General features: G+C 31.3%; 1 protein-coding gene across 2 annotated transcripts; it reads left to right on the top strand.

The window, feature by feature from the left end:
• Positions 1 to 1,794: 1,794 nt before the first annotated feature.
• LOC114387460 lies at positions 1,795 to 11,546 on the top strand. 2 transcript variants are annotated; one of them, XM_028347655.1, is made up of 12 exons: positions 1,795 to 2,396; positions 3,201 to 3,273; positions 3,373 to 3,500; positions 3,639 to 4,034; positions 4,114 to 4,699; positions 4,781 to 5,393; positions 6,297 to 6,745; positions 6,852 to 8,803; positions 8,901 to 9,058; positions 9,656 to 9,816; positions 10,131 to 10,288; positions 10,827 to 11,546. In XM_028347655.1, the coding sequence occupies exons 1-12, from the start codon at positions 2,295 to 2,297 to the stop codon at positions 11,043 to 11,045; spliced, it is 4,995 nt and encodes a 1,664-aa protein (XP_028203456.1). In that variant the 5' UTR covers positions 1,795 to 2,294; the 3' UTR covers positions 11,046 to 11,546. The 2 variants fall into 2 exon arrangements, with proteins under 2 accessions (XP_028203456.1, XP_028203455.1); XM_028347654.1 differs by having other exon boundaries at positions 4,114 to 5,393.
• The last annotated feature ends 11,124 nt before the right edge of the window (positions 11,547 to 22,670 follow it).

Here is a 22,670-nt window from a genome sequence, read left to right as displayed (position 1 = left end):
AAGAGTTGATATAACTCATATTTATTCTCATAAAGGCTTTTAGTCCTCGATAGTATTATTCATTCACTAAAAAAAAATAAAATTATTAGGCCACATTGGTCACACATAGCCCACATGCTAATATGTTAATGCATAGTCCGTGATAAAAAAAAGGAAAAATTAAAAATATTACAAATTTTGACTTATATACACTATTATTTTTTTTTTATTTATTAAACTTAACAGTTCACATTATTTTTATATTTTTTCTTATCATTGGTATAGAAATTTGTGCATAATTTTTTATAATAAATATTTTGTTTTTATATTTTGGCAGTTTATACAACGGGGATATATATAATATTAAGGTATACTAATAATAGTAAAGGTAATTCTATAATTTTCGATAATTATTTATAAACATTAAAATATTTTAAAATACTAAAACATTAAAAAAATACTTAATATATAAATTTGATGTATTTAATACTAAAAAATTAAATAAATATAGTATTATTTAATATTTTAAAAATATTATTTATTACTAAAAGCAGTAACTAAAAAAATTATGGGGTGGATGTAATTTAAAAGTAACACTAATAAATTCTACCCTACCTTAAACATTTAGTATTTATTTTTGTTTATTAATATTTAGTCTAAATTAATAAATTTGCAAGCTAATCCACTAATCCGCTGACTATACTTAAACATGTCTTTGTCCTTGACGTAGAACTTGACGTGCGAGGCCGTGTGCGTGAACATAATCTTGAAGTGCTTCTTCCACATTAGGTATTAGGTTATGTGAGTTCGAGATCACATGGGTGCATGTAAGTCTTAACCATTTTTTAAATTAATAATTATAGAAACTAATAAAATATATGATTATCATAAATAATATGTATTTTTTATAGTGAAATTTATTTTCCATATGCTTTAATTCTTTCAAAGAAGATAAAAATAAAATTTTACTTTTTTAATTATTCTTTTTTTTTTCTCTACATGCGTGATGATTAATAATTAAAAATAGGATACATTTATCTTAGGAAGAAAACTCTATCTTATATTAATAGGTATTAATTTTTTTATAATTAATCTTTATAAACTTTTCTTAATTAACTCACTTACAATCTAATTTTTAATTATTAAATATTTATTTATTAATTTTTATATAAGTCAAATATTTTTCATATGAGACATTAATTCTAATACCTAACCACTTGATCATTGGTGATGATTTTCCATTGGCGGTGTTGTTGCTTCCTTTGCTTCCTTTTCCCGACGATGGAAGCGTTGCAGGTGTGAGAACGGAGAAGAAACTTTGCTCAGAGAGCATTGCCATGTTCAGAAAGTTGCTTGTGGGACAGCCACATGGAAATTTTTTAATTGAAAAACTAACAACTCCACTTAATGATTTTCAATCCGGACAGCATAATAAAAATTTAATAAATCACACGGTCCTTAAAATTTTCCCATGGTGCAAAGTTAACTTTCTCATGTTACTCAACTCCAAAACAATATATATATTGTTCAACCTAAAATACTAGTATTAAAATATTTAATTGATAAAATTTCACTCTTTCAATCTGTGATAGATAAATAAATAATAAAAAAAACAGAGAAACATATCTTCATTATTAATCTTGATATTTTAATAAATTCATAATTTATCATATACATGCATTGGTTTTTCATCAACGGTTATTTTACACTCACAAGTCACAAGCAAAGAGCAAATCCTAAATTATTAATATATATTATTTTAAAAAATACGTGATAAGATTAGATTAAACTAAATAATTAAAATTGAGATACCAAAGCCCAGTCTCTTTTCTTTCCGCTGTGTGCACACATCAAAATATTGGGAGAGCGAAGCGAAATATTTGGGAAAAAAATCCGTTTTGAACTCGCCGTCAAAAACCCATTTCAGTAGCCACTGATCGGTTTCGCCGATCTCCACCGCTTCTTCTTATTCATCAGATTGTGGGGTTAAAGCCAATAATTCAATTTTTTTAATGCAAGTAATGGTTTTTATTCTGGTTTATATGCTCCTCCATCAATGAAGGGTTATATCATGGCATGATCACTGTGCAAATAATCGCTTTTCCCTTCTGGGTTTTCGAGGGTTTCGCGTTTGCTTCGTTGGGTCGGTGTACATTTTTTTTTTATTATTTTGGTTTTTTGGGTTTTTTTTTTATTGCCACTATTTTTTTGGGGGGCTTTGATTGAAGTGATGCTAGACTTCAGGGAAGGTTTCAATGTGAAAATATAACTTTTTGGGTTCTGGGGTTAGGCCTAGGGCTAGAAAGTTTTGGTGGATGGTGGAGATGAAGGAAAATACTGAGCTTGAGGAAGGAGAGGCTTGCTATTATAATGGTGACGATGAAGCCAACATTGACCCTGATTCTTTCTCTTACATTGTAAGGACTTGCTTCAATCTATTTTGAAAATTTCCCATTTGAATTTGCTTGGTTTATGCATGGTTTGGATGATCAATAAAATTTGTAATTGTGTCTGTAAATGTATTAATGTATTTGGTTCCTAGGGGAAAATAGGGAATGAGAGTTGTAGAATTTCTCATAATTAAACTTCTGTCTGGAGGGACTAAATCAGTCTGATACATGCTGAACACCACTATTGGCTGTTGGGCTTCATAATCATACCTACATTGTTAATGACAAAGAAATTTGGCATTAACGAAGTGATTCAGAAACATAATAGAGGAATGTCTTGAGTTTCTTGTGTGCTGACAAGCATAGCGAATCTAGCTATCCTAGAACATTGCCAATAAATATTACGAATTGATTTTGTTTGCCTAATAATGCTTTAGATGCGTATTCTGCTATTTTGTGAGTGAGAAACACAGTTTAATATTTACCAACACCACACGCATCCCCAATTACTAGGAAATAGATTTATTTGCTAAACTGTTTGTTTTTCTTGTACAAAATGGACTTGATGCAAGTTAAGCTTCTAGATGCTTCTTAGATTGTTGATGCTATGTCAATTTGCATTTGTATTTTTTTCATCTGAGAAGGTTAGTATCTGCAAATCAAATAATAGAATAAGTGATGATTCTTAAATGCTTGTTGATCTTTATGGTGCCTTCTATTGTTATGCTTCATATACCTACAGATTATTGTTGATGAATGACATTTGCTTCTAAAGTCTTTTGTCAAAATTTTATCACAAAAATATTAGGACTAATAAATTGTTTCCTGAAGGATGAGAAGATTCAACATTTTCTTGGTCATTTTCAAAAGGACTTTGAAGGTGGTGTATCTGCTGAGAATTTGGGTAAGTGGAACAATAAAAGTCAAAGCTTTTACTGAGAAATGAAAGATCAGTCTTTGTGTCCATGAAGTGATGTTATCAGATATGTATAATATTTTTCAGGTGCAAAATTTGGTGGCTATGGTTCCTTTTTACCTACCCAAGAGCGCTCTCCTTGTTTATGGTCTCATCCAAGGACTCCACAAAGAAACCACAGCTCATCAAAGTCTAATATCAATCTCCACATGGAGGTATAGGCATATAGCAATATTTTTGTTTGTTTATTTTACTATTTGATACTTGATAGGAAGGTAATATATGCTGCCAGCATATTTCATCATAGAAATAATACAGATTGATTGAGCACAGTCAGTTATGTTGTTATACAGGTTGTGTCTCATAACACAAAAGCATCTTCAAATGTGCCTCATGCAAGGCCTGAAAATGCTTCTCATAGTTCTTATTCACTTCGTGATTTAAGAGAAGCTTCAGTAAATGACTCAGTGAAGAAAGAACGAGGAATTTCTTCCAGTGATACAGCTGAGAGGTGCACTTTGAAAGATGATACTACAAAAAAGACAGGAAATTCAACTGACCAAAGGCCACTGAAGTTTCGAATTAAAATGAAATCTAATATCTTAGCACAAAAGAATGCTGAGATATATAGTGGCCTTGGGCTTGATAACTCTCCCTCTTCCTCAATGGGGAACAGCCCTGTGGAAAGTGAAGGCATGCCACCAGTGTCTCAAGAGAATGCTGAAGGTTCTCCAACTGGCATTATTCAGGTAGAGATCCTTCTCCAATTCTATACTGTTCAATTCCATTAGAAAGGTTGATGTATTTACTCCTTATTTGATGACATAGGTTATGACTTCCTTTCCTATCCTTGGGTGTGTCTTAGTATCACCTCTACACGAAAGTTTGCTCTACATGATGAAGAATGAAAAAGTTATTAGCGACAGCAAATACTTGTCTTCTCTTAAAGGTCATCAAGATACTTGTTCCATGTCTACTGATGAATCAGATTCTTTTGTGGGAAATGAACATTTGAAGAAGAGGACAGTGAGAATAGTGAGACAAAGTGAAAAACAGTTGGAATTGAAGCATACAAATGGCACCTTTTCTGAGAAGGATTTGACATTGCATACAAAGAAAAGATTAGGAAACAGAACGCCAGATTGTAAAGATTTTCTCTCTAATGACTTGAAATGTACACCTCTGTCAAGTTCAATATGTGATGCTGGTGAAACAGCTGAAGTCACTGCCAAAGCTTTTGAAGCCTCCAAGGAGTTTAATGAGAATGGGGTGCAAGGCAGAATGGTTCCTGTAGAAGCTTTGAAGGAGGAGTCGTTGGAGTCAATATCTGGTCAGGATTTTGAGAAGACTGAAAAGCAAAATTCAGGAAATGGTTTTATGAAAAATGCTTTAGAGCATAAACTGGAAAATTCTCGTAAGGATAATTATACGGACCCTATGAATAATAACACGCGTAATACTTTCATGATTTCTAATAAATTTGAATGTGATGCAGTGAAACATAAGGTAGATCATAAGTATGAGAACCATCAGAAAGTAAAGGCTGTGTCTGAGCGGAAGACTAAGTCAAAGGGTGATCAGAGTCCTAGAAAAGCTGAGGCTGTTGCTAGAAAAGATAGCTTTTGTGGTACTAGTGATGCAATGGTAATCAATAAAGTGAGTGCTGGCTGTGACAATACATCTAAAAGTAAAATGAATAAGTCAAAGTCACTGAAGGGCAAAAAGTTCAGTGATAGTAACAGGGATTCATTGAGAGGAAAAAAATCGGAACAGAAAGTTGACAGTGTTGCCGGTAATGGTGCTATAAAAAATGGTAACATCAGTAATGGAAAACAGAGTGCATTTGGGGCTAAGGTAAAGGTAAGACCGAGTTGCCATAAAGTGGCCAACCAGTTGCTAGCTGGGCCATGCATAAAAGATACTTCAGCTGCACTTCTTATTACTGAAAACAGCATTGCTCCAGAGATGATTTCATCAGCAGGAGTGCCTCAAGTTATTGCGGAAGATTGGGTATGTTGTGACAGTTGCCAGAAATGGCGGCTACTGCCTAATGGTGTGAAGCCAGAGCATCTTCCAGAGAAGTGGTTGTGTAGCATGCTAAATTGGCTGTAAGTTGATTGCTTATTTTGGTTGGAATTATGCATGACCATATTATGCCAGGTATATGCTTAGGCTATATTGGGATTGGTGGTGGAAAATGGAATGGAATGGAATAGAATATAATGGAATGTGATGAATTGGAATTGAATGAAATAAAAATGTTGTTCCATTGTTTGGATATTTTATAATGGAATGAAACAACAATTTCATTCCATTATTTGGAAAAAGGATGCTAACATGGTGTAGCCTGCTTGGTTCCTTCCTAGACTCTATTTAGTCTGCTTCGGAACCAATTGCACGGCCACCCATCCAGATGTATTTCAGTACCTCTGGTACTCTGTTATCTATCTATCTATATAAATATTTATCTTTGCTGATAAAAAAAAAATTGGAAAAAGGATGGAATGAAATGAGTTATAACTTTTTAATTCCTATATTATCCTTATTTCAAATGTATTATCTTTAAGAGACTAATGTTAGGATAAAATTTATAAAGATAAAATAGTTATTTTACAAAAGAGACTAATATTAGGATAAAATTTATAAAGATAAAATAGTTATTTTACAATCTAGAAGCTTTGTTCCATCAAGTACACCCCAAATTTGGGGGAAGAAAATTAGAGTGAAGCAATGGAATGGAATGGATCTTGGTTCATCAACTTCCATTATGTTCCATTCCAATTTTTACGAACTAAAAATGGAACAACTTCTCCTTCCACTCCATTCCATCCTTTACCACAAATCCAAACATACCCTTAGTAAGATGTTGTATTGTAAGCAACAATCAAGGACTATCTTGAGTCTTGAATGATATACAGATTATTTTACATTTTTTAAAATTTATCCACGTATGCATTTGTTTTTGCTTTTTGTATTATTGCCTTCTCATTGTTCTCTGAATTTGTTGCTAGGCCTGGAATGAATTCATGTGACTTCAGTGAGGATGAGACAACAAAAGCACTTTACGCCTCGTATCAAATGCCAATTTCCAATGGTCAAAATAACATGCAAAGCCATGGCACTGAAACTGCAATTGGAGTGAGCTCTACTGATGCTTTGCAGTATGGCCTGAATCACAACATGTCCAGTTCTGATATGTTGTCTGAACGAGGAAAGAAGAAACATGTTATTAAGGAAAAGACAATGTCAGGAATTAATAATGACGTGCTTCAGTTTCCAAATTCTGCCAAGACCAATGTTCAAGTATCTGGAAAAAATAGAAGCTTGAATGTCATGAATCAGCATCCTGCCGACTTAAACCCAATGAAGAAGATGAGTTCTTCTAAACATCTTAGCAGTCTTGACAATATGATAGAAGAGAAAAGCGTGCCTATAGAGAAAGAAAAGCAAGTAAATGAAGGTACCTCATTCATTTTGGAGTTGATATGTTGTTATTTATTTTTGTGAATAAGAAGTTATGCATATTCGTAATTAATAATTTCAATGTTATTTTCACACATGGGCAGGTGAGAGAAAGCATGTTAAGTTGAAACGTAAGATGGATGCTGATCAATATAAATTGGGAACTCCTAAGAAACCAAAAATTGAAAATGTTTTCTATGCTGATAAGCAATTGAATCCTGGCATGGACCTTGAGAAGGTGTCTCTATATTCAAGAAATAGTTTGGCAACAAAAGCTAGTGGGAAGGATATGAGGAAGCATGATGAATATTGTTTATCTGATGACGTACAGGACAGTTTACCAGTCACTGTCAAGAAAGAGGGAGATCAAGCTCAGGTCTTGTCTGGTGGTGGGTCCTTGGATGTGATAAACGGCAGTAAAAGTGGTTTAATGAAGAAAAGGAAATTGAAGGAGTGTATGGATGATGAAAAGCATAACAACTCTTGCTCCTCACATGGTGAAAAGCATAACAACTCATACTCCTCGCATGGTGAAAAGCAGTATGGTGAAGAGGGCAATGCAAGTGAATTTAGGAAGGAAAAGAGATACAGAATTTTGAATAAAGAGGCAAAATCATTAACTGAAGGTGATAATAAATTGAGTAAAGGTGGGATGAGACAAGTTTGCTTGTCAGGCAATAGGGACCAAATGGCTGTTGGGACAGAAGTAAGATTTGTTGATAAAGGCAACCAACCAAGGAAGCATAGGAAAAATACTGCATCTCTTCATGCTTCAGATGGTATTGGTCAATTGGGCAAGGATTTGGGCTCTAGACCGCTTTCATTGGCAGCAACTTCGAGCTCTTCTAAAGTTTCAGGGTCTCATAAAGCTAAAACCTACTTTGAAGATCTGAGAGGTTCACCTGTTGAATCTGTCACCTCATCACCTCTGAGGGCCTTCAACTCGGATAAGAATATTTGGGCAGTAGGAGGCACTTCAGCGAAAGATGATGCTACAAAAGGTTGCCTCTCTTCAGTAGGTTCCAGGAGAAGCGTTGATAATAGGGAGGGAAAGCTATCAGTAAAATTGAAGGCGGGTAGAATTTCACGTGACTTACATCCTGCATCCCACAAATTATCTTCAATAGAGGTCCGGGTTGAGGATGCTAAAGACACAGCCAGGGTCCAAGCTAAAAAATCTTCTGAACTAAAGAATAGTCATTTGCTTGAAGGTGGTGTTCATGTTGAACAACCTGGTTATTGTGCTAATGGTAAACGTTATGAGGAGAAAGTAAACAAGGACAATCAGGAAAGTGAATTTTCTTGGCAGAAATCTGGTAAGGTTTCATCATTGCACAGCAAGGAGAAGGACAGAAAGTCTGGTTCTCATGTTGGTACAGATAAGATGAAGATTTCAGTTTCAGAGACTGGTGGTTATTCAAAAAAAAGTGGGAAGTATGATTCAGCAGTTGATCCCAGTAATCATGAATCTGGTGCTGAGTCAAAAAATAATGCTAAATATATTTCTCCAAAGTCTAAAAGTGAAATTGACTGTATTAGTCAGAAAAGTGCTTTAAGACATGGGCCAAATGAAACTGGAAAGCAAACTGAGATAAAACAAAGAGACTTTGAGAATTCAATTCTGAAGATGGATGCTCAATGTAGCACTGATAATAATAAGCCTATCCCCTGGCAAAACCTGACTCAGGATTTTGAGGGAGAAAACAAAGCTAATCTCACAGAATCAAGAGTTGGGAAATCCAAAGTTCTCTCGTCTGCAGTGGATGAAGTAAAAAGGGAAGCATTGAGTGTGGGTTCTAGAACTGTACCTCAGCATCAAAAGGGAGGCATGTCTAATGAGCATCATGTCCATGTTTCTGGCAATGATGATATGGCCAAGTCAATGAGAAATTATGCTGATGTTAGTAACAATGCTGGAGTTAATTATAGTTCTGGAAATTTTGCACCTGATCAGCAACTTACGTTGTTAAGTCCTTTGAGAACAAATTCTAACCAAACTGCTACTGACACCCTGAAAGAAGCTGCAAAACTAAAAGATAGAGCAGATAATTATAAGGTCAGTTGATCAATTCAAGATTTTACTCAATATATAGTTGGTTGGATCTAGCATCTTTCTTTTTGTAACTGATGGTGTAAATACTGTTTATTTATAGAACTCCGGGTTTGACTTTGAAAGCAATGAGACATACTTTCAAGCTGGTTTGAAGTTTCTGCATGGAGCATCTCTTTTAGAAAATTGTCATAATGAGAGTAGCAAGCATGGGGAAATGAGTCAAATGCAAATTTTTGCTACTGCAGCCAAACTTTTCAAGTAAGTAAAAAATTCTGAAGCTCTAAGTAAATTTATTACTTTTTATGATCTTAGATTTTTCCTTTATTATTGGTCGAATGCAATTTGGTTGTTATAAATAAAGGCTGAAGTGAATGTCAGCTCGTGGGGCTGCTTGCATCTTTGTTCATTAAATATTGGAACAAGTCCCACATTGGCTAGAGAGTGCAAAGATAGAATATATAAGTGGGGGGTACTCCTCACCCTATGAGCTAACTTTTGGGGTTGAGTTAGGCCAAAACCCACATTCTAAGAATTAACATGTTAATGGGCTGAAAATTTTGGCTGGTTCATAAATAAGCCTAGATTGGGCTTTCAGATGTTCAACTCATTAGCTCATATTCTGGCCCAATAATACAGACAATTTTTTTAATAATGACAGTGATGCCTTTTAATTTGTAAATAATTAAATATAGGTCTTGTAATGACATTTTAATTGTAATGCTTTTAATGAAGTCAAGAAATGACATTAGTATAAAAATTGTTCCATTAAACGACATTTAGAAGTTTGCACTATTGTCTTTCTCTTGTGCTATGGATGTTAACTGGCCTTTAATCATACAATTGAAATGTTTTCAGATGCTGTGCCCATGAATATGAAACTCACCAAGAAATGGCAGCTGCTGCTTTGTCATATAAATGCATGGAGGTGGCATACATGAGAGTGGTTTACTGTAAAAATTCTAGTACTAACAGAGATCGACAGGAGTTGCAATCAACTCTTCAACTGGTTTCTCAAGGTATTGGAGCATAGTTTTCATAAAAGTGTTTGTCTTCAGGCTTGTCAAGTATTGTTGTATGTAGATTTTGCATTCTTCTAATAAAATGTGAATTCCTGCAAAAATTAAAATGGGCCTATGCCTGCTTCAAGCCCACCACTGAAGGGCTCCTATGCCAACCAAGGGGCCTGCTAGATATAAAACCATTCTTGATCTTTCTTCTGATCTGACTGCTTAGACTTTTCTTTAATATTAGTTGTCTGATGGATGCATCCATGCCTTATCAAGTGATCAAAGTCAATGATGTACCACTGCTTTTTTACTCTAATGTTTAGGTGAATCTCCTTCATCTTCTGCATCCGATGTTGATAACCTTAACAATCAGGCAGCAGCAGATAAGGCTGCTTTGCCCAGGGGTACTAATACTCATGTTGCTATCAATCAAGTCATATCTGCTCGAACTCGTCCAAATTTAGTCAGGCTTCTTGATTTTGTAAGTTTTAATTGTTGATAAACCATACATTTAATTTGTAAGTTTATCTTGGTATGTTAATGTTGAAGTACCAAGGGATTGCTGTTAAGGGATCTAAGGGTTTATTGTTGGGAAATAATAATTGGAAATGTGGTTCTGTCTTTAGATATAAAGTTTGACAGAATCAGGATGGATGTCAGCTGTTTTTTCCATGCAAGGAAAGTTCAGGTTTTGATCCATCGACAATTTCTATTGCATATCAGAGTGATTCTGTTATCTAACAAGCATTTTGTGTTGTCATACCTCATGGGCAATTGTCACTGACTCACTTATAACTTTTTAATGCAATTCATGTTTTAGATCTTGATGGACAGGTGGTGGTAAAATTTCAAGGTTATATAGTATTCTTTTCCTTTCACCCTAATATTAAGCAATTAGCTTATTTAGTTTATTGAGTTTCATTGTAGGCTAGGCACAAAATACCGAATCTTAAGGATTTATCATGTATGTTGATAATTTTTTAATGGAAAGTTGGGTAAAAGTTTTTGTGATTTTGCAGACTCAGGACATACATTTTGTAATGGAAGCTTCTAGAAAATGTCAGAGCACTTTTGCTGCTGCTAATGTGATCATGCAAGAAGCACGGAATAAGGACTGTATAGCTTCTATTAGAAGCGTTATTGATTTCAGCTTCCAGGATGTAGATGAGCTTGTACGTCTGATTTGGACCGCAACAAAAGCCATAAGTCGCGCTGGTCTTGGTGGTACTAGAGATTAACTTGATCCTGTATATAATTTATTTTTTTGGTTTTACTGAGATGGCATTGTGAAAGGAAGAGGCTAAAAGATATCTACCAAGACTAGCACTTAGAAACTCGCTAAGGTGGCAGGTTGAAGGCGATCTGTTACCCTTGTGTACATTTGTACAAAATGTGATTGATTAGAAAATTTTGTAACGTGTTTTCAATTAAGGTTTTTCTTAATGTGGATAGTGGTACAACACACACCCTTAAATTTTATGGGTTAGAGAGAGGGAGGGGGATTCCTGGCTGTCAAGTGATGCCAGATGGATATCATATTATGTTAGTTCAGTGCTACATTCTTTGCTCCACTTAACTGGAGCCCCGGGAACAAGAATATAGAGTCTGGAAAGGTTAGGCAACCATTTTTTAGGGCTTTGAATACTTATATAGTTATAATAGGTCCGTTGTTAATGACAAACTCTCCTTTTATGTTATCATATCAAAGTTTTGAATGAATGGAAATCCTTGCAGAAACATTCCTTTGTGTGTTACTAAGCAATGCTAAACTTCTGTTCCTAATTCTTTGCTTTATGTTCAAGTGTTTGTATGTATAGGTCATATTGTTAGTAAGTGGGATCGGGTTAACTGTTTATAACATGGGTTGGTTGTAGCAATTTGAGGTGTCATTGGTATCTGTGCATGTCATCTTGTGAAGAAATATTAGCCTGTGCATGTCATCTTGTGAAGAAATATTAGCCTGTAGTGAGTTACCATGTTTAAGTAAGGTTAGCAATTTTCCTATTTCGACTGCTTTGAGAATTTATTTCATTTAGTTTTGATTCATGTTAGTGGAGAAGGACACAGGATCATTGGATCACATCTGGGTACATACTGAAAATTTGGATTTTAACTACCTGAGAAGGCAAAAACTGTTTCAATAAAAAACACGTGATTGAATGATAGTTTAAAAGAGTAGGTCCTAATTAAGCTTTTATTTTATATTGTCCTGTCCCCTTTATTGTCGTTAGGGATGGTTTAATCTGAAATTCGTTAATGCTGTCATTTCCTTCGCCCATGTCTCAAACTACATGTTGAAAATTCCTCTCCTATTCAAGTTGTGTTGTCTATCTTGTATCTTGATAATCAAAAGTCAATTTTGATTTGTTAACTTTTCTCTAGCATACCAAGGTTTAATAATGGTAATCGTTGTTGCTGAGCAATGTATTTTATGGTGGAGGCTACGGCGGGAGAGTCTATGATGTTTCCCACCGTGAAAAAGACAATTTCTACCGCAATAGTAAGTTTTAGGGAAAATTATAGCAATATTTTCTGAGTTTTTATCAAATTACACATAACTTTATTTTATTTTCCTACATCTAACACTTTTTCAAGTTTGAAAATATTACACCTAACATTTCTTTATATGATTGAAAATATTACATTTACACCTTACATTTTGCATTAACATTTTTTACAAGGGAGATAAATATAATGATAAAAAAACAGAATATAATGATAAATATAGTGATATTAACAAGCTTGATTGATTTAACAATGGTTATCCAACTTTGGCTAAATCATGCAAGCCTGGTAGTGGCATTGGCATAGAATGCCCATCACCAAAATTTGTGAAATTCTTTAATTTCTTGCCTCTCTAATGTCTCGGAATCCATTAAATGATCTATACATCTCTAAACACAACTAATGAAATCCAGTGAGATTTTGTAAGATGTACCGGCATAAGATTTTTGTCTTTGTTGTTCTTTGTAGACAAGGAGAGAAAGTAGGGATTCATCAGAGATATTTTTCCTTTTTTTTTTTTTTTGAGATATGGAGAAATTGGATCTGGTTTGGAACTTGCAGATCTAGAAAAGAAAAAAGAAATGAAAAAGGTAAGAAGAGAAAGGGCTATGAGAAAGCTCATTGGAAAAAACAAATGAAATATCATCGGAAACAAAAGAAACAACGTTGTAGGCAGTCAGAATGGGAAGCGGACTTGGTGGAGAAAGTGAAAGCAAAGCTGGAAGGGCATTATGCATGGGAGCAACAGTCTAAGAGTAGCAGCAACAATTGCTTGAATAGGAACTCCTTCACTGAAGTAGCTTAGCTTCCAAAGCACCTTCCATTACAAGCACTATATGGATCACTAGAATGAAGCACCTTCAAGATTTTTCTAATAAAAAAAAGAAAAAAATAAAGATAAATTCAAATTAATAGCCATTGTGTTTCATTTAAAATTTTTATGATCGTTTATCATCGTTAAAATTTAGGATAGTTGAATTTTTTTTTAATCTTTACCGTTGTATATAAATAGGGGTACTTCAATTTTTTTTACACAACTAAACCTCTCAATTTTCTCTCACTTTTATCTTAAAATTTTTTCTCAACTTCTTTGATTTGTTTTCATTCAATGGATTCAAACCAAAAATTCATTCCATTTGAATCCGTGATTTAATTTGATGCCAAATTATCAACAAAATTGGTTATTATTTTAATTATGTAATTTTTATTATTTTAATTTATGTCTTAGATGCTGTATTATTTGTGAGTTAGTTATTTTTATTATTTTCAATAAAAATATAATTTAATTATGTTTTATTTTTTATTATGCCAAAAAACATTTTAAATAATAATAGACTAAAAAAATTTAATTAAAAAATAAGTTAATAATAAAATATAATGATGTAAGCTTTTTGGTGGGATCTTAGAAGCACCCAAAGAGAGATGAAAAAAAAGGGAATAAAGAATAAAAAAATAAAAAATCTTGACCTTCCACAAAATCAATATATCTAATGGTTAATAATATGTTTCCCATGGTGGGAGACATCATACACTCTCCCATGTAGCATTAACTCTTGTTTTATTCTGGGTTTAGTGCGTGTTTGCTTTGACTTCACCTTAATGTTGATCCATGTCCTTTAAAAGCTTATTATTGTAGCTTCTGTGTCATTTGAGTTATTTGATGTGATTTTGGTGTTGGATGTAGTCAGAACTCACGATTTTTTCGTTGGGTGTAGTTGGAAGACTTCCAACTTCCAAACTCACTCTTCATATGTAGTTTTGTTGTTTTTTGAATATTGAAGATGCTGTTCCAAACACGATTTTGGTGTTGGATGTAGTCGGAAGATGTTATTCCAGACACGCTCTTCATATGTAGTTTTATTGTTTTTAATTGAAGATGTTATTTTAAACACGATTTTGGCGTTAGATGTATAGTCAGAAGATTATTTTTCAAACACGTTGTTTAGTAGATATGTCATGTGCATCTTTTAATTGTTATGGAACTGGAAGAAAGTTCCATTTGGCCAGCATTTTTAGGTCTAGCTAGTTTTCCCCAATAATCATGTCTTGGAATAAGTGGCTATGTTGAATTTTACTGCCGAGATAGTTATGTTGTCTAGTATTCCGATGTAATGTTGGGTACTCTCCATGTTCTTTGTTAATTAGTTGGTTGGCTCAAGTGTTTTACACAGAAAGAAAATCCTGTAATTAGGGTGTGAATAGGTCAGAATGACCTATAGGGACCTACGACCTAACCTATATAAAGTCTGAACTGATTTATTTAATTAAAATGGTAGGCTCAGACTTTTTTAAAAGTCTATTGAATTAAATAGACCAGACTTAGGCTTATTAAAAAGTCTTATAAGTCTGATAAACCGACCTATATATATATATATATTTATATTATTTTTTGGATATAATTACATTTTTTTTTTGAAACTATCAGATTTTGATTACACATGACTGTTCCATAATTTCTATTCCTATAATCAAGGACTTAATTATAAAGCGAGTCATGTGCCCTTTTATATTCCTTGTTATCTTGATTGACTTTTTTTTTTTTAACTTTTTCCTACGCTGTAAAATATTAAATATTTATTGTGAAGAAGACTTTTAAAAAGCCTGACCTGACCTATTCTCATCCCTACCCATAATACACATAGAAATTGACAATGAATTTATACTTAGATTTGGATGATGTTATCGGCTAGATTTTCTTGATTCAATCTTATATTCCTATCAGAATGGAAAAAATTCAATAACCCACGTTTCTCAAGATTCTCTCGCATTCCTCTTTTGTTCATTTTTTTTCTTCTCATTCAAAACACTATGTATTGTTTATATTTTCATTTTACCACTTTTTCTTCTCTTTTGCCCAAATTATGGTGCGCTGTGCGCGCATTTGTGTGTGTATATTTATATTTGCTGTTGTATACCTAGTTTTCTAGAAAGAATATTTTAACAAGTTACCGTCTTGATGTTTTTTGTGTTTCTGAAAAAGTTGAAGCTACATCTTATTAAAATATATTTCTTTTAAAAAAATAGAAGAGTGTTTTGTTAATTTATACTCTTTTTTAAAAAATATTTTAGAAAGTTATACTTATATTTTAAGAAAATTTAAGTTATACTTTGTTAAAATACGCTCCTTTAAAATAAGTAGATAAATGTTAACAATTTTTTTTTTGCTGATTTAGCAAATTCTTTTATATTTATGCCTAAAGTGAATATATATATATATATATATATATATATATATATATATATATATATATATTCACCTTTTATTCTCTTTTAACTTAAATATAAAATGAGTTACTCATTAGATGAGAAGTGAAGAAAAGAAGTAACTCTTTTAATGTTTTGGTCCCTCATCTCTCTCTTGATTTTCTTAACATAAGAAAATTCTTTATATTATCATACTTTTTTTATAAAAAAAAAATAATTGTTTATCGTTAATTGAATGTGGTAATACCTGGTTTTTCATTACTGGCGCAATGCACAACTAAAATCTTAATGTATGTGTTTTTGGTTGGTGCATTCTTTGTCCTTGGTTTTTCGCGTTTCCTTCTACATGTTTGGGGAATTTCCACACGGCTGGTAAAGGATGTAAACTTTTGATTTGACTCACGAATACCATTTTGTGTGGCTCTATTTGTTTTATGGCTTAGGCGAACGCTAATTCATGATGAATTTGCTTCCATGCATTCATCATATTCTAGATTACGCTTGTCCAATTTTTTTGGAAACGTGTGTCATGTGTAGCAAACTAATAAACAAACAGGCAATAAGAGAGTTGGGTTTGACATGAGTTTGGGACTTCGGGCGTATAAAATAAAGGTATGACGATTTACACATGGCTAATAAGTGGATTGAATATGAATTCAATTATTGTAACACAGAATTGGTTTTCTAAAAGTGAATACTGTAATCATGGCTTGAAAAAATGACTATTTACGAAACAAGTAATACAAACAAAAAAAATTATGTAACAAAGTAGAATGATTTTAAAATTATTTAAATGTCATGCATTATTTTCATTTTGTTTTTTTACATCGATTGAAATATAACTATTGTAAAATTATGCACCAAAGTAGACTAGTTTTAAAACTATACTTAGGACCTGAGGTGTTTTTGTCTTATTTTTTTACATTGGTTGAAATATAACAAATGTAAACAAGCAATACAAAAACAAAAACATAGGATGATTTTTCCTACGTGACATCTTCTATTATCCTAAGTGACAATGACATCTTCTATTATCCTAGGTGACAAAAACAATCCATGTAAATAGTTTTAAAATTATTGTACTTTGTTACATAATTTTTTATTACTTGCTTTTTTTTTTAAAAAAGTCATTAACTACATAGGCTAAATATGAATTTGCTTAGATTTACTTTTTTTCTTCTTCTTAAATACAATTTTGATCACATCTTTTACTTAATCTGTAATTTTGATTCTCATATTTTAAAAAATTTATAATTTTAGTCAAATTTTTAATTTTACATATGTTTTTTTTTTTATTTTTATTTTGATCAAATTAAATCTTAGACCTAATATATTTATTTAAGGTGTCATCAATAAATGATTTAATTAATTAAAATATAAGAAATAAAATATGTAAGCAAAATTGAGGATTAAACTTTGCATTTTCTAAAAAAAGAAGATTAAATGTCTATCTTGAAATAAGAGAACAAAAATTATAGATTTAGAAAAATAGAAGGAACAAAGTTGTATAGAGACTAAAAGGAAAAGTGTAAAACTATAAGACCAAAACATAACATAGTATAAGTATAAAGACTATGTAAAGCACAACATACATTAATGCCATTGACAACACAACATACATTAGTGCCATGTCAATGCTAGTTAACATTATTTTTTTTAAAAGGACTTTTATAAGGACTAAAACAAATAATTTTTAAGTATAAGGACTAAAAAATAAATTTTATGTAACTATAAAGATGAAATGAATAATTGAACATATTAAAAAATTATGGAATTTGGTGAAAGCCAGCCATCCACTTAATTTAATAGAGCTTTTGTGAAAGAGATAATAGGATTAGGAATCAGCATTTCTTGTAAATGAACCTAAAGCTTACATAGTCTAAGTGGGCTATGAAGAATAGTCTTACTTCTAACGAATCTTGTAGTGGCTACAAATAATGGTAGCAATAAACTAAATGATTCGTACCTAAAGCCACAACAGGTTGCTTGAATTTCAAACCCTTTTTCCTTAGCAGGATAAGCACTCATTCTCTATAGTAGTATAAATGATTAATTTGTTTAGGGATAAAACAAACAGAAGGCTTCATTTTTGAAAGTTCGGATTTTATAATACATTTACCTAAATCTGATATTCCTTAAAAAATGAGTAAAAGAAAAATTCAAAGATGAGTTTTATGTAAAAGAATTGAATGAAGAATCTCACTTCATTTACTTTAGTATTTTATTTTATTAAAAAGATACTGAATATTAGCATGATATCATTCAAATTCCAGATTGAAGTATCTTTTTGAATGCCTAAAGGGACTATCATATTAAAGGATTTGCTCATAGAAAAGTTTAAACTTAACAGATTCGACAACCACTTGTGTGATTAAGAATCTTTTATTGTTTTTAAAGTGAGCTAATGGCATATATTGGTGAAAAATTCTTTGAAGTAATTTTCTTTTACTGTTGGCCTGGTCATGACTTAAATTAAATTAAGTTTCCCTAGTTTCAAATGGTTACAATTGTATAGTAGAATTTTAGAGTAGACCTAAAGGGGTCAACAGTTGATTACAACAGGTAACTGACAAAGTAGAGATACCTAAATTTCTCACTGAAGTTGATTTTAACATATTTAGATTTTAAAAATTAGATTTAACGTACTATGAAGATTTTGTATTATATTTTAGAGTTGTCTTATATATTCTTTTAAAATTATATATTTTTTAATAGTTATGCATCAAAGATAAGACTTTTAATTCAATAAATAGTATTTTACATAAAATACGCTTAATATCAGTTATGTATATTAATAAATTTTTAATATTATATTTACATTGAAACTATTTATTTTAAAATATATATTATAAAATAAAATATACTTTAATTTCAATGTTTCTAATAATATTAAAAGTTATATGTTTTATCAATAAATTTCAGTTAAGTCAACTTAATATTTTAAATGTCTTTATATTGTTGGGTTTTAATTGGATTGAATTTAAAATAAATTAAAATTTCAGGCCGAATAAATATCAAGTTAAACTCATTCCAACCATCCTATCAACACCCCAATACCAGTTAAAATTTAAAGGAAGATATCCTTGTATTTAAAATAAACTATAAGATTTTCCCCCTCTAAGATTTATTCTTACATTCAATGACCTTAATAGTAAATAAGTAATTTTATACTATTATCTAAGTTGTAAGATAATTATTATTATAAAAATTAACAAATTTATATATATTTATTTATTTGTGATTACATAATAATATTAAGTATTTTTCACCGTGAGTATATAATCTTTTAACTGTACTTTATTTAAAAGTAAACATCTATTCACTTCATAAACAGTCTTTCCGTTTTCTCCCTTGCACAGCAGCTACCTCTTGTAACATCTCTAACTTGAACTACTTTACCGTTGCACTAGGAACACCAAAACCATCCATCCATTTTTCTTGAGTTACATACGACTTCATTCCTTATTATTGAATAAAATAGTTATAAAATATCATTTTCATCGTTAAAAAACATGTTTGCACCTTTAATTTGGTTCTCAACTTTTAATTCTGTCATTTGAGCATTTTAAGTATTTTAATTCGTTTAATTAGATCTTATTGTGAATGCTATTGTGAATATAATTTACGTAAAATTGTAAATTTGGTCCCCTAGTTTATCTCCAGTTTTGGATTTGATCTCCCACTAATTTAGTTTATAAATTTGGTCCTCTTATTTTGTAAAATCGTATAATGTTGATTCTCTAGGCTACAATTTGACCGTTATCATCTAATAAGAATATGACACGAACAAAATTCGTGAATTAAATTAATGGAGAACCAAATTAAAAACCTGAAGATAAAGTGAATAACAAAAATATAATTTTACCTATAATTTATCCTCATACTTTAAATTTTCATTCTGGGCAAATATGTTTCTTTTGGGCTTTTTTTAGCAAACTAGTGTAATTTTTTTCATTAATTACGGAAAATAGATAGATTTTAAGTAAATCAAGACTAACAACGGATACCCAAAAATAAAAGTTTAAAAATGTCAAATAATAAAATAAAAAATATTTTTAATGATAAACTAAAAAAATAAATATATTGCTAACATTTCTAAGATGTGGGTTCCAGCTTAGTAAAGATGACTTTGGAGTTCGGATGATCCATTGGCTTATATTGGAGGGAATGTAGAGCCGGTAGATACAAGGTAAGTTTTGCCTTAGGCCTTAAATGAATTTTTCTTTATGCCCCACTTTCTTAAAAGTCTGTTGTTCTTTTATGTGAATGTCGAACATGAATGGTCAATAGCCAACATGTGTGCTTGTTTTTTAAGCGCATTATTACTAATTGACAAATTTAAATATTACCTAATAATCATCATTTGAACAATCTATTTAAAAAAAATTAAAACTTTTTCTCTCAACTTTCTTACCTTTCTTAATGTCTTCTCCCTTCTAAAAAAATTATGATAAAAGTGTTAGTAATAAGAGCTTATATGTTAGCTGAAGACTTTTTTATATTAATTATTAACTTAAATATTTTTTTATCTCTAATAAATATTTAATTTTTGTATTATTTTTCTAATAAATTTTTATTTTATGTTGAATTTTTAATAAAATAAAAATTTTATTTTTAGTCTTTAATATTTTATTTTAGTCCTTGATAAATTAGTAAATTTTGTGTTTGTTTTCGGATAAATTAACGAATTTTATTTTAGTTTCAATTATTAACATATGAAAAAAATTATTAGAGAGTAAACATAAAATTCGTTAATTTATCGGGGACTGAAAAATTGCTAAGGACCAAAAACAAAATTGTCATTTTATTAAGAACTTAATACAAAATAAAATTTTATATGGTGACTTAATTCGAATAATTTTTATAATAGAAAATTATTTTTCATTTTAATCATAAAAATTTAAAACTTTAGAGGAAAATGAGTTGTAAAAGTATTATATTAGTTTTGAAAAGTTTAAGTTTTAGTGAATGTTTTGGCATAAATGGTTTCAATTAATTTTCAAAATTAATGATTTTGGGAGAAGTGTTAATAGAATAAATTAATACTTCTATAGAAGTATTAAACTTAAAGATTGACTATATATATGTTTGGATGCGTCAATTGGTCACGTCTAATATGAAATTCACGTTAATTTGACAAAATTAACGTGAAAACTACTATTTGTTGCTTCTGCATTTATATGAATTTAGTGGTGACAAATGGGATACCAAACATACACTGAATTCATTTTTTAGATTTATGATTGTTTACAAAAGATTATAAACAATACACCCTTTGGGGATATCTAATAAAAAAGCTATAGATAATAACAATATTTATAAGGTTTATTATTGTTCCAGAAAATTCAAGTGCCGACATCCTATTTGAGATAATTGTTACAAAATAGATTAATCATATTTTCTTTGAGAATCAAATGTTAGAACTACTTGATCATAAGGAGAACAATAAAAAAGTTGATAATTTACATTATATTAGGCACCACTAAAAATTCTGCATCTCCAAAATTTCTAGATATGGCATAAGAGAAATGAAAAAATGGGTTCATTTAAGAAGAGAAAGCTAGAAAGCCTCTATTAGTCTAACGTGTCCACAAGCAGTGAACCTGTTATCATTGCACCATCAAATTGTAGAAAAATGGGTAAGACAGTGAAAGAGTAAGTAAATCCATTGCTTGTAATTTGTGGTGTGTCATCTTTCAATGATTCCAAGACCTTCATGCTTTTTTGTGGAGATATTTCCATTTCAGTAGACACTAGACAGTAGCATGCGCTTAGTAAGTATATCCTTTAGTGGCAGTGTCCACCCATACGGTTTTGTTTGTTTTTGTTTGTATCATTGGCAAGATAAGAAAACTTGTGGGACTAAAACTCCGCGCAAGTCATGGATCTGTAGCAGCTTATACGTGCTATAGTCATTTATTAATAGTGAGCAATGAGACATGTGGGGAGAAAAAAGTAGAGGAGGATTTAAGCATATGAGAGGTTGGACAAAGGCACCATGACAAGTTACACTACATTTAGTCTGCAGAATGGGGGCATTTTTTTGGGACAATTCAGAATGGCCCTAGTAGTCTAATATCACTCACACAAATCTTCTTTAGCTTGTAGGGTATTTATAAACCTGATCATTAATAATATTTTTTTCTATACTTAATAAAAATGTTAATAAATTTTTTTCATAACATTTGAAAAATATCATCAAATGTAAAAAAATGTTACTAATATATTTTTTCAATATTTTATCAAATATTATGTATAATATGTGTTATTACAAATTACTTACAAAAATATTTAGGGCGTGTTTGTATTAACGTTAGGTTGAACATACAGACATTTCAATCCAATGCACATTTATGAAAAGTGAGAATTTGAAGCTTTAGGTTGAACGTCTGTTTGGGGTCATACACTTAAAGATTACTCCACTAACAAAATCATTACATCACCATTGAAATTGAACTCACGTTGTTATAGAATATGCCCTTACTAATTAAACCAACCTCTATTTACTCCATTATCGTTAATAAACTATAATACACAAGGCCCTAATTTTATTTACATATCCTTTTTTATGTTGTGGTTGATGATATCATGCATATTAGTTAATTAAGTAGCGGAAAGGGGGAAAGAGATGCAAAGCTGATGCTATAATTTTGTGGCTATAATATTAGACAAATAAAGTTTCAGTCATTCATTTGATTGATTAATTATTTCACAGATCAATAGCATGGAAACAGAGTTGAGCTTTTAAAATTGTTTAATGGTGGCACTAGCATAAGGAAAAGAACGTGGTGTATGTTACACCACTTACCATGTGACATGTGCACTTGAGTAGATATTTTCTTCCTTTTTTCTATAGAATAAAAGGCATTAGCTAAGAGGTCTGTATGTGACTCTTAAACTGCATTGATTTGCGAATAATTATACTGGTGTCACAATTGATGGAGTCACAAAAATGCATCAAATGTCCATGATAATGATAATGATTTGAAAGCCAATCAGTCATCCATAATGGCATTGAAGTTTGGTATGGTATATTTTTGGTAGCACTAGAAATCTCACTTCTCCAACTTGCAAATCAGCCTCAGCTTTCTTGTCTTCTTGCTCCCAAACTGTTTCAGATGGAGTTTGTTCATTCTAAGGTTTAAGTATTAAAG

The sequence above is a fragment of the Glycine soja genome, chromosome 15 (genome assembly GCF_004193775.1).
Source record: "Glycine soja cultivar W05 chromosome 15, ASM419377v2, whole genome shotgun sequence".
NCBI classification, from domain to species: domain Eukaryota; kingdom Viridiplantae; phylum Streptophyta; class Magnoliopsida; order Fabales; family Fabaceae; genus Glycine; species Glycine soja.
This window is presented reverse-complemented; position numbering and strand designations above follow the sequence as displayed.